Below are 12,850 nucleotides of genomic sequence, written 5' to 3' on the forward strand. Positions count from 1 at the left end.
GAACCCTTAATTGTCAATTGCTGATAACTGTCTTGCATTTATGTATTACTGATTACCAGTAACTCAAGTCCCATCTTACAGGGTTCAAACAGGGAAGTTGTCTGAGTTTTTGACAACTTCATGTTGTGCTCATCTAAGTTTCATGGATCTGGCATCAGATGGTAAGCTGCCCCATGATGGCTTTGGTAGCAATGATGTCTCCATGCACCAAGGCGATGATTTACATACTGCAGAGTCTCTGCATGCCTTTCACTTTATTGATGATGGTAAGGATAAGCATTCATATTAATTTCAAATTACATTGTAGTTGGAGCTGCTTATTAAAAAAATGTCTATAACATTGGCAGAAATAGTTAACAGAACTATAATACATTTTCCTTTTCTTAATAAATACTAATTTGACAGATTTTGCTCTACCAGTGTTTCCATGTATAACTGAAATCCTAACTTTATTTTTATCACAATGACATTTACACTTGGCTTTATAAATTATCTATGTGCTGCCATCCTTTTTTTTTTAAATAATGGAAAATATTCAAATAATATAAATTCTAGTTTTCCTAATGTAAATGAATTTTATATCTGTTGTACCATTCAGATAATTTCCTAAAATTTGACCATGTTCACCCCCACATATTAGCACAGAGAAAAGCAAAAATCTGTTTTGGTGGAGATGTACTGAAACTCGGCAAAGGCAAGCGTTACTGCAACGTTGCCAAGGTTTCAAAGTAATTCAAAAACAATGTGTACAATTCCTCTGATTTTAAATTAATTTGCATAAATGTACACTGCATAAATTACTCAGATTAGTATCCTGTTAAATTCACTGTGCATTTATCTTAAAGCACTAGAACCTCCTAATGTTAAAAGAGAATAGAACAGCTGGCTTTTTTATACGTGTTTTAAATCAAGAAGTTTGTAGCTTATATTCGCAATGATAAACTTCCTCATTCCGTACATAAGCTATCTTCCAAGTACCACTTTTTGACATTTAATACAGTGTTTGAAAAAGGTATGTAGGTCCCATGATCTCTTACTGTTGTAAATTTTTGAAGAGAAAAAAAATAAAACCATCCATCCATCCTCTTCCACTTCTCCGAGACCGGGTTGTGGGGGGATCAGCTTGAGCAGAGATTCCCAGACTTCCCACTCCCTGGCTATTTCTTCTAGCCCTTCCGGGGGAATCCCCAGTTGTTCCCAGGCCAGCCGAGAGACATAGTCCCTCTAGTGCGTCCTGGGTCTTCCCTGAGGCCTTCTCCCGGTTAGACGTGCCCGGAACACCCTCACCAGGGAGGCGTCCAGGAGGCATCCTGATCAGATGCCTGAGCCACCTCATCTGACTACTCTCGATGCGGAGGAGTAGTGGCTCTACTCTAAGCGCCTCCTGGATGACTGAGCTTCTCACCCTATCTTTAAGGGAAAGCCCAGACACCCTGTGGAGGAAACTCATTTCGGCCACTTGTATTCGCTATCTCGTTCTTTCGGTCACTACCCACAGCTTATGACCATAGGTGAGGGTAGGAACGTAGATCGACCGTTAAATTGAGAGCTTTGCCTTACAGCTCAGCTCCTTTTTCGCTACGACAGACTGATGCAGAGCCCGCATCACTGTGGACACCGCACCGATCAGCCTGTCGATCTCCCGGCCCATTCTTTCCTCACTCATGAACGAGACCCAGAGATACTTGAACTCCTCCACTTGGGGCATAATCTCGCTCCCAACCCTAAGATGGCACTCTACCCTTTTCCTGCTGAGGACCATGGTCTCAGATTTGGAGGTGCTGATTCCCATACCAGCCGCTTCACACTTGGCTGCGGACCGATCCAGAGAGAGCTGAAGATCACGGCCAAATAAAACTATAGGTATACTTAAACTGCAACGTCAAGTTCAACCTATGGAAGCTAACATTTATTTTTAATAATGCAGTCTTTGTACAACAACTGATAACAAAACTAGATCGCATTTTATGATGTAGCTTTTGTTGAAATTGTTTAAGTTCCTATTGTCAAGCAATACATTATACCCCAGAATGACAAGAGAAAACAAGATTTTAGAAATTATTTTTGCAAATTTATTTTTAATATAAAACTGAAATCTCACATTGACGCATTAGTCCAGACCCTTTCCTATGGCACTTAGAAACTTGGCTCTCATTGTTTTGTTCATGGTTGACATGTTTCTTCACTTCATTTAAAGATTGTCTGTGGTAAGTTAAGTTGCTTGGGTATGATTAGGAAAGACGCACATTTGTCTGTATACAGTAAGGGCCTACAGTTTGCAGTGTGTCAGAGAAAAAAACCAAGCCATGAGAGCAACGGAATTGCCTGCAGACCTTAGAGACAAGATTGTGTCAAGGCACAGATTTGGGAAAGACTACACAAAAATGTCTGCAGCATTGATGTTTCTCAAGAAAGTTGATCTCTCCATAATTCTTTAATAAAAAACATTTGGAACCACCACAGATTTTCTTAGTGCTAGCTGCCTGGCCCTATTGAGCCTTTGGGGGAGAAAGGCCTTGGTCGATGGTCATTCTGGCTGTGTTACAGCTATACCTGCAACACTCCATTGGCATGGGCTTTATGTCAAGAGTGGCTAGATGGAAGCTTATGGTTTGCAGTATGGCACCTAGAGGGCTCGCGGACCGAAAAAAAACAAGATTCTCTGTTGTAATGAAAGCAAGATTGAACTGTTTGGCCTCAGTTGTAGCATCTTGTCTATAGAAAATCAGGCACCATTTATAACTTGCACAGAATGGGCAGAAGGTTCACCTTCCAACAGGACAGTGACCCCAAGCACAAAACAAGGACAACAGTATTGGCTTATGGAAAACTCTGTGAATGTCCTTGAGATGTCCAGCCACAGTCTTGTCTTGAACATGATCAAACATTTTTAAAGAGACCTGAAAATAGCTATCCACCAGTGGTCTTCATCCAACTCGACAGAGCTTGAAGGGATCTACAGAAAAGAATGGCAGAAAATCCTCAAATCCAGGTGTTTGAATCATGTCGAGTCGAACCCAATAAGACTCCAGGATGTAATCGCTGCCAGATGTGTTTCTGAGTACTGAGTAAAAGTTCTGAGTATTTGTATGAGCGTGATAGTTCTTTTTTTTTTTTTTTTTTTAATAGATTTGCAAAAATGTCTCATTTTTGGTTTGTCATTCTGGGGTATTGAGTGGTGCTTGATAAATTAATTTAAATGATTATAGCATAAAACTATAACAAATGTAAAAAAAAAAAAGTGAAAGGATATGAATACTTTCTGAAGGCACAGAGTGAAGCATTTAGTTCAGTGGTACTTTTTAAAATCCACTGTTTTAATGAAGTATTTTGCAATAATAAATAGTTTTGGTTCACTTGAGAAACACTGAAATATTTTGTGAACCTGAAGTGCAAGCAGGCATAGCTCAGATTAATGAAAAAAAGTCATCTTTGCAAAGAATTGTGATTTTAGGCCTGTTTAAATGCAGTGGTAAAATGGATTGTTAAGAATGAGGGCATACTTATTGACTGCTTCTAGTGTAAACATTTAAGAAGTTTAGGATCTTTTTCATAGGTTTTGACATTGAGATCGTAAAACTGGTCAGTGTTCAAAGTACTTAAGTAACATTTTGTTATTACAGATTAATTTCTTCACGTGGAGTTATGAACTGTGGATAGTGACTAAAAGGATATTATTGAGTACGAGAGAAAGAAATGGTTGTGCTTAATGTGTTTGAAAAGGCAGAAACCATGGTAATATATGTAGGTCCGAGATTAGAGCAATTAACCCATTTATGCCTAAGGTTGAAATTTTTGAGTTTGTGCATGAAATTCACATATGTTGTGTAGAAAATCATAATGAACAAGAATTTGAAGAGAAAAAAAAAATGTATTCCATTCCAAAGTTCTATCTACCTGTCTTTGGGTTGGTTCTTTAAAAATGTGAGAAAATTCACATCACTTCTTGAGGAGATCCCAGCACACCAATATCTGCAGCACACTGACTAACTCTGTGCATGACGTGATAAGGTGTACCCCCAGGAAGCAGACGTGCGTGAAAAGTTGGAGCCCGGCAATGGCCTTGAGCAGTAGGATATAAATAACTCCAACGTGATTGTCGTTCCAATAATGGAACACGAGGCATAAATGGGTTGAAGTGGTGTGGGAATTCAGTTACAAATGCTTTAAGGAGAGATCCAGGACATGGTCGAGGTATTGTAAGTTACAGTTATCCCGCAAATCCATAGAAGAAGTAGATTGTTTTGATGAAAAAAGACAAATCTTTTCTCCCTGCTTTCTCTGTTTCCACCTTGGCTGTCAAAAGATCGAGCTATCTAAAAAAAATAGATTGATAGGTATGTCATTTTCCATGTACTGTATAGTTATTCAGACAACAGTGATAGCATATATTTCAACTTTCAATTCTTCGTTTAATGATACTGCATTAATAATTGTAGGCTATGTACATACTTCACATATTTCAAGTTGAGTTCTTCTTGCCGTATACCATATTTTTAAAAAATACGTAAAAGGAGGAATGAAGGCAGCAAAAATATGCATTCCATATTTGTTTCTAATCATCATATGTAACATTTAATAAACAATGTTCTTTTCAAGCATGCTCCTAAAATCCTATCCATCATTTTTTAAAGTCTGTAAGTATGCTCTGCTTTTTAATGCTGGTGGAAACATTTTTCTTTTGCAGTGTGCATGTAAGTTGCATATCTGGCTGGAATATTCAAACATGATGAAATTTTTTGATGCATTTCCGTTTGAAATGAATGTATGCTTCTATATGTTTGAAGCTGAATTGTATGTGCGTGTTTGATTACCTATCGCATGACTTAAAGAGGTACATATGTGACCTTTGCATTTCAAATTTGAGTTTATCTTGATGTTTCAATGTGATACCATGGTGCCTCGCTGGAGAGTCAATGACCAACATGAAGAGTCAAACTGTTGAAGTATGTAATATGTTTTTGTGTTTAAAATATTATATCTCGTAAAAATACTGGAGTGGTGACCATAATATGATCAGTGTAAATATAAATAATACATTTAAAAATAAAAAAAGCTGTCCTTCAATGGCCTTCAAAAAGCTAATGCCTCTTCAAGCAATAGACAGTTGTTTTTAACAATTAAGTGTCTGCCTGTTCTATTTAACTACTTATTTCTTCAAAAATGTACAGTACCTACGTGCTGAAAGCAATGGTTATCTGACACTTCACTGCAACTTGCTATAAGTTAAGAATTCCATAATGAATTGCCTTCCAGTGTTGTGGAATCTAGGGATGTCTTAAGCTGCATGTTCTAGAGGATCTCTGGCACATTTATGCTTCATGTCAAAGGCTGATCCTTTTACAGTACTATGCTCTCAGACTTTCCGCTGAGCAGCCTCTTTGCCCAGCTGGGTAATTGTGTACACCTCCTGTTGGTGGAAGATGATGGCATTGCTGTCATCAAACCAAGAATTTCCAAACTTTATCATACTGTGACTGCACTTTTCTATTCAAAGAGCATTTACAAAGTGTTCCTGGCCCTACATTTTGGGCTACAACATTCCTCAATATAAAAATAATAGCTAATTAATACAGGTCTTGTATTTTTTTCATATAACACAGGTAATATTGATGCTGATACCCTTACTATTAATTCATTGTTGAGCTCTGTTGCCACTGACTAAGAAACAATCATGCATTATGCACATTTATCTCCTAGTTCATCTTTCTTGCCATTTGCATGGCTTTTTAATGTTTTGAGATTTCATAAAATTGCTTTACAGTAACTGAAGTCCATGGCAATCTCAAGTGGATAGGAAAAGAAAATTAATTGCATTCTTAAACATTTCAGCAGTGTAATCATGTATCAAATTACTGTTTAATGAGGTAAATGTTCTTTCATGTCAAGTTCCTTATTTGTTGAAAACAATGTAGCTTACATAATATTTGTGGTCCACTTAAATATTTATAGATATAGTTTGCCACATCCGGGTCTCAGTTTGTTTCCTTCTGTTCTATCTGCTTGTATCTACAGAATATGGATTTGTTATTTATATGTTGATAAATCCATTAAAGACATGTTTTAATTTCTCCTTTTATTTGAGTTTAGTTAAGCAACATGTATAGTCTTATTCAGCCTTATAAAAATCTTAACATTTATTGATTTATGGTGCCATTAAGTATATTCCTTATATTTCTGATAGCTGTTTTCATTGAAAAACATTTTAGTGTCCTTGTTTATTATAAAACTGCAATGTTTCATCATGGACAGCGCAAAGTTAGATTTTTAACATTTACATTCCAGTGAGTAAATGACATGACAAGTGAGATAATGCCACATGCACACTCAGCTACCATTCCTTTTAAAACAGTAATCATCAGTTTTTCATTTTTTTTTTTTTTTGGTAGAATGTGCCTTAAGTAGAGTATGCTTTAAATTTTACTAAACCGTTCCCCAGAAACCGTTTACCTTCTGTATTTTGCTTCTGACTTGTAATGCACTCATTTAGCTCAAGGCTTGCTATAGGTGTGGTATTAGGGAACTAAGATTTAATAATAATGGAAACCTATAAACATCTTGAAGTAGATTACTTGCAAAGAATGAATTATTTGCATCATTTTTAATTAAAAAGTCAAAAATTAATCCTAATAATATAATCCCACTGACACCCTTGCATACATGTAATTGTTGGTTTTCTTAAGCTGTAGCACATGGTCTCAGATGTGGCATTTCATGTATCCAAGAGTTTTAAATAGATACAAAATATTGGTTCTCTTTTGAAAATAATTTGAGGTCACCCATTTTGAATTTATGTAGAAATCAATCAAATTGTCTTCAATATAGCAAAAAAGCCAAATGAGTGCTACTTTGAACATAAGTTCTTCTTTTTTGAATGCTCCTGTTAGGGGTCGCCACAGCGGATCATTGTTTTTCCATATCCTTGTGTCCTTTGCATCTTGATCTGTTACACTACCCACCTGCATGTCTTCTCTCAACACTGCAGAGCTAAATTGTCCTTCTACGGTTTGACAGAAGTAGCTGCATGTCAAAATTGAAATGATGACAATAATTTGTCTGCTGATAGTAAACAAAAATAAAGCTTCTCTTTTATCTGACCTTTACCAATATTTGAAAAGCTTTTAATTGGCTACTATAACCTAAAAATTCTAAAGCAAAAGAGAACGTATCAAATTGAACATAAAAAAATTCTCTGCATTGGGAGTGACATTTTTGTTTCTCATACAAAACATGGTAAATATATAGAACATATAGTTTTGGTGAATTTTTTTTTTTTCAATTTGCTTACTTTTTTCTGTGTCATTAATTGATTTTTTTTTTTTTTTTTTGGAAACACTCTTTCTCTAGGCGATGAATATGATGAACTCAATGAGTATTTAAATCATCTCCTAGAGAGTGGCGCCCCAGTGATGCACCCTCCTCCAGGAGTTCAGAAGGTTGCAGGTCTGAGTCGTTTTCGTGCTGCAGCTCATCAAACACGGGACATGGTTTCCTTAATGAACAAGGCAAAAGGGCTTAATATACAAAGTGAGTTGAATTTCTCTTAAGTATTAAATCCTTTAAACATGATGTCATCTAAATAGTGAATTTGCAACAGATTTATGTATCTGTTCATGTAATACCCCGAACTTGTGTTTTTAGGTATTTCCTTTCTCTGGCTGTTTAATAAGAAACTTTTGAAAAATGGTTGCTTGCCTTTGTTACTTACTACTGTTTGAATTTTATTTCATTTACTTTGAAAATGTTTGTCTTGCATTGTGTTATTTTTAATTCCACATAAGGCTTTGGACCTAGGACCCTGTGTTTCTGGGTGCAAATCCCGCTACTGACACTGGGTGACTATGAGCAAGTCACTTCATCTGACTGTGCTCCAATTGCAAAAACTAAAGAAATGTAACCAATTGTACCTCATATGTTATAAGTTGTCTTGGATTAAGACATCAGTTACTATAAATAATAACTAATAATATTACTAGGTCACTGAAGCAGCTTACTCTTGTACATACTATAAACAGTTGTCTATGATGAAAACATTCCTACATTAGTTGAATTCCTGTTTTTTTTTTTTTTCATGCTTTACTTATTGACTCGGCTTTTGTTTTGGGTCATTGCAAAACAAAATTTTACAGGAAAGTGTATTATTGTGAATTGAAATGGCTAATCAGTATAAATAATGTGAAATTTGCATATATGTTGTAATGAAAAGCTGTAGTAGGGTAAAGGAAGATTTATTGGATTCTGAGGCAATGGACCATGTATTATAAATCTAACACTAGAAAAACTATAAGAGGCTGAGAACTATTTACATCAAGTTGTTACCCTCCATTAGTGGGAGAGAGAGATCATCACTTAAAAAGCTCTGAAGTTTCAGGCTTGGAGCACACCGCAAATGTCTTTGTGACCACTCCAATGTTCTGGCCCTGGAGCATGTCACAAATGTCTTTGCATCCTTCTCTGCAATTCTGACCCCAGAACACAGTAACATTAATCTCTCAAGTCTACTGGCCTCTGAGCATGCCGCCTTCTTAGAGAAAGTTCCACCTGAGAATCCCTCTGCACAACAATCCTCCTTGTATGCTTTATTTTCTACAGCAGGGGTGCCCAATGCAAATTGCATATTTAAGATTCTCATTTGTTTATAACATTCACTCAAGTACAGTATTTCTCTCTCGAGCTTCAACAAAAAGAATTTCACTTTCCATTTTAAAATGTGATGCTGTCTCTTTTTCCAGGCCGACACCCTTTTTTCAGTCACCTGTCCACCCTTTTGGCTAGCGGAGATATTTGTATGGCCTGCCAATCACTTCTGCTCTATCTTTATTTACATAAAGCCTGTTCCCAATGCAGAGCATACTGTATATATAGCATAATATTAATAAATATTGAATTAAAAATGTCAGCTAGTTTCTATAATTTCACCAAATTTCAATCAAATCCATCAAAGTATTTTTGAGATTTTGGAGGATTTAGATTTTCTTTTTTAGGAGGAGCTTACCCTTGAATATCAAAATGGTCTTTCTTGGTTGATACCTACTGGCTGATATGTACCATTCTATCACATTTCTGCTTTTTAACTAAAGAGAAATAGTGTTTATGTTGAGTGAGTGAGTCAGCTTTGCTATACGTGTATATATAGGTGAGAAGTATTAGAAGGATGGTCCCTGTAGATTTATATGATTAGTTAGTAAGATTTAACCTATTAATACGTAAGTTCAGAGCAGTTTTTAGAGGATGAAACCAGCTCTTTTTTTTTGGTCTTTTCATGTAGATGTACATATGTATATTCCTACTAAGCTGTTGCGCGCTGCTCAGCCATCATTTAACCTCTTGGATTCTGATCTGGAGAAAATTCAAGATATTAAGGTGTGTATATTTGTATTTTGTTTTTTTTTTGCTCTCTAATTATACAAATTGCTGTTAAAGAAAAAATACTCATGAAGAGATTATTCAAACACAATTGTTTAAAAATTTTCACTTGAGGAAAAATGGTACTTTAAAGTTTTAAATTTTAACATCAGGGTTTGGATTGAGGGTGGGCAACCTTTTTACTAGTAGTTAATTTGTTATGGTCTATTACTGTTATAATTGAAAATTCAGTAAATAAAAAAAACAAACTTTAAAGAGAAATTTAAATTATCAATAATTCAAATTTTACGTTTGTTTTAATCAAAGTAAGAAACAATGGGAACACATTTGTGCAGTAGACCTTTGTGTTTGGAAGAGTCAGAGAATCCACTTGCATTATCATTGAAGTTGTATTAAAATAACCACTGTTATAATTGTATACACCTTTAAACCTATCCTACAGAAGAAATAATTGCTTTTGTATGGTCTGCTGATTACTGATACAGTTGCACTGTATCACCTAACCATTTCTCTATGTATTGTAAAGCCTAAATATTGTTGACAGCGTATCAGATCTGGGGGTAGTCTTTTAACCAACCCTAGTTGTTACACATTTTGAAGATATCAGTTGTCTTGAGTTACATGTGTCTTAAACTACTGAAGTTAAGGCTTTCTTTTTTTAAAATGCTGGTAAAAGATTGCCTTTATCAGTAAAAGCAGCAACTATGACTTGTGTCAACTTAAAGGTATGTAGCATTGTTTGTTTTTTATTTATTTGTGTATTTAAGTATTTCTAAGTAAGGCTTTAAACTCTAATGTGAATTACTGAATAATCGCAGATTGTAAAGAACACTGATAGTCCAAGTGTGCATTTTGTTATACATTTTGTCAGACCAAAAATGAACTACACTCTGTCATATTTATATCAGGAAGTAGTCTGTGAAGTTTGGTTGGAACACAGCCATAATTTAGTTAATCACCAGTGGCTTAAATTAACTGTAAGAAGCTTTGCATTTCATTGATCCAGGATCATTTCTAATTAAACCTTCAGCATAAGCTATTAAGTCTGAAAGCCTTTCTTTTTGCAAATTACATGTGTTTTCTGTTTTTGTAATAATTCTGTTTTACACTTTTTTGTGTATTCATTCATTTCAAATTTTTCTAAAATTAATGGTACCAGTAGTTTTACTTTAAATTTAAACAGAGCAGTATATTGTGAAAAGGACCTCAGTTTTATCAAAAAGTACTGTTTCCAGTTTTAGCACTTTTTTGGCTTTCAAGTATTGTTAATTATTTTGGTATGTGTAAAGTGAAAACAAAACTTGCTTATCTTCTGCGTTGTATTGTCAAATAAATTGTAATATTTTTAACTTTCTGTAGATTCCTCGTATGGCTATTTCAGAAATGGATTTGCCAAAAGATTCATCTGGTGAAATTGATTTTAAAGCAATTATTGAGCAGCTGAAAGAATGTCCTTGCTTACAAGATCAGGCAGACATCCTGTACATTTTGTTTAACCTCAAGTAAGCTTTTTTTTCTTTGTAAATATCTGTGTTACGATTAATATGAAACATTTTTACATATAATCTTCAGTAACCCTTGCTCAATCTGAAGTTCTTGACATGGGAATGGGCCACAATAAATAACATAAGCAGGTATTGATAGATTTTTATGTTTTGTTGCGTCGTTCTTCTGTGGTCTCATCCTCATTGTACTATGTATGCTGCTTTCACTGAAACATCTCTTATGAATTATATCAGCATCTTGTCGTCGTATTTGAAAATGAATTATTACTTTTTTCTTGCCCCTACGGACATATTGTCCACAGGTGTCATGTTTACCTGCACTTCTAATGGGTTCAGAACATCCAAATTTATTCAAGAGGGTTAGGGTTAAAACGGACAAAATGAATTAAAATGATGCAGGACCCAGAATGTAACGAGATGTTGGACTTTGCCAGCATGCCCTTGTTGATCAAACACAGGAAGCTCTGCAGTCTACTCATGACTTTATGCTGTAGGAAGATAAGTAAATATATCAAAGTAAATAGGTAATTAACAATCGAAATGACTTTTATATAAGTAACATGTAAATGTGTTTTTATGTAAAGACCATCACAAAACATAAATGCAAACAGGACTTTGCATGATACCTTGGCGAGCTCTGTAAGCCCTGCTGTTTCATTGAAGGACATGCATGTGACAGATTCACTGGCAGGATGACATCCACCCTCGTGCTGCATCCAAATGGTGCCATTTTTCGCCTTTATGCCTGGTGCAGCTGCATTGTTCTTATATGTGAGTAGATGTTTCTTGCAGGGAGGGCTTCTGTTTTCTTTCTCTGTTTTCCTCCTCATCTGAGTTCACCTCTGTTATAGTACATCTTTATTTGAAAAATAACAGTGTCAGATAGTGGTGAATGGGAATGTGACTGAGATTTTTCAACTACCATAAATTTACACCGGCTATTACAGACTCAAATATATCAAATGTGTGTTGTTGTTCTATAATAGTAACACTAATAGGCACTCACTACTCAAAATGCATGAAGGTACTGGGATCGAAACTACAACTGACTTGGAGATAGCATTTCTTACCTCTGCACCAACCAAGCAAGTGTGTCATACCCTGTCCCAATTTCTTTTACTTTGGTTAAATTCCAGAAAAAATGTGTACTTGTTTTGTTATATGTCTCTTTTGTGAAAATGTTTATTTTATATATGGACTAAAGTCTTTACACATTATACAGTTAATATCAGCATTTTGCCAGTTATTAGTAGAACATGAAAAAAGTTTGTTTTAGTTATGTGTTCAGCATTTCTTGCCTCAAATGTCCTGTCATCCTACATTTACACAGATCGTTGTAGACACGAACACACATGAAATATGTGTTTCAGATAACGATATATTATTTACCCTATACAACTCCAGGCACCCGACACCCAGATAAACAGACTTGAGCTGGGAGAACTTGATGTACGTCTAAAGCTGATCGACACATTTGCAAAACAAAAGACATTGATGAGGAGGAGTGAGGGAATTTAAGGTGGCCCAGCATTAAGAGTGTTTTCATAGGTTTCAGGGATTCTAGTGTAAAATGGTGTGAATCAACTGAATAACAAAGCATGTTTTTCAGATATTTTGTATTGTCCAAAAAAAAAAAATAAATAAAGACAACTTTTGACTTAAGATATTCAAACTTAAACCTGTCTATAACCCAAACATCAGGTGTGGATGCATTTCATGATATTGTCTGCTGCAAGGAGTATAAATAGCCTGTATGTCCAAGAGGCAGTTGGTTCTTAAGATTTTCAAACATATGCCATTTACAGCAATACTTAAAAGCAGTCTAAGAAGAACTTGCTCAAAAGAATATGAAGCAGCCTTAGGTTCAAAATGGCACTCTCTACATATTATAGACCTGCTTTTCCAAAGATGCCCATAAAGTACATTTCATTTTGTAATAATTGTATTGCTTCATTTAGTAGTTTATAAAACTACTAGCA

At 35.3% G+C, this 12,850-nt stretch overlaps 1 protein-coding gene across 2 annotated transcripts in view; it reads left to right on the forward strand.

Moving 5' to 3' along the window:
- Positions 1 to 12,850, forward strand: part of phka1a (phosphorylase kinase, alpha 1a (muscle)) — a 77,588-nt gene that overhangs the window by 43,093 nt on the left and 21,645 nt on the right. Inside the window, exons 18-21 of one of the 2 annotated variants that reach the window (XM_039753963.1) lie at positions 82 to 266; positions 7,348 to 7,527; positions 9,269 to 9,363; positions 10,726 to 10,868. In XM_039753963.1, the coding sequence (XP_039609897.1) occupies positions 82 to 266; positions 7,348 to 7,527; positions 9,269 to 9,363; positions 10,726 to 10,868 (603 nt within the window). The remainder of the gene's footprint in view (positions 1 to 81; positions 267 to 7,347; positions 7,528 to 9,268; positions 9,364 to 10,725; positions 10,869 to 12,850) is intronic. The other variant, XM_039753964.1, reaches the window with a different exon arrangement.

This window comes from Polypterus senegalus, chromosome 5, assembly GCF_016835505.1.
Source record: "Polypterus senegalus isolate Bchr_013 chromosome 5, ASM1683550v1, whole genome shotgun sequence".
Lineage (NCBI taxonomy): Eukaryota > Metazoa > Chordata > Cladistia > Polypteriformes > Polypteridae > Polypterus > Polypterus senegalus.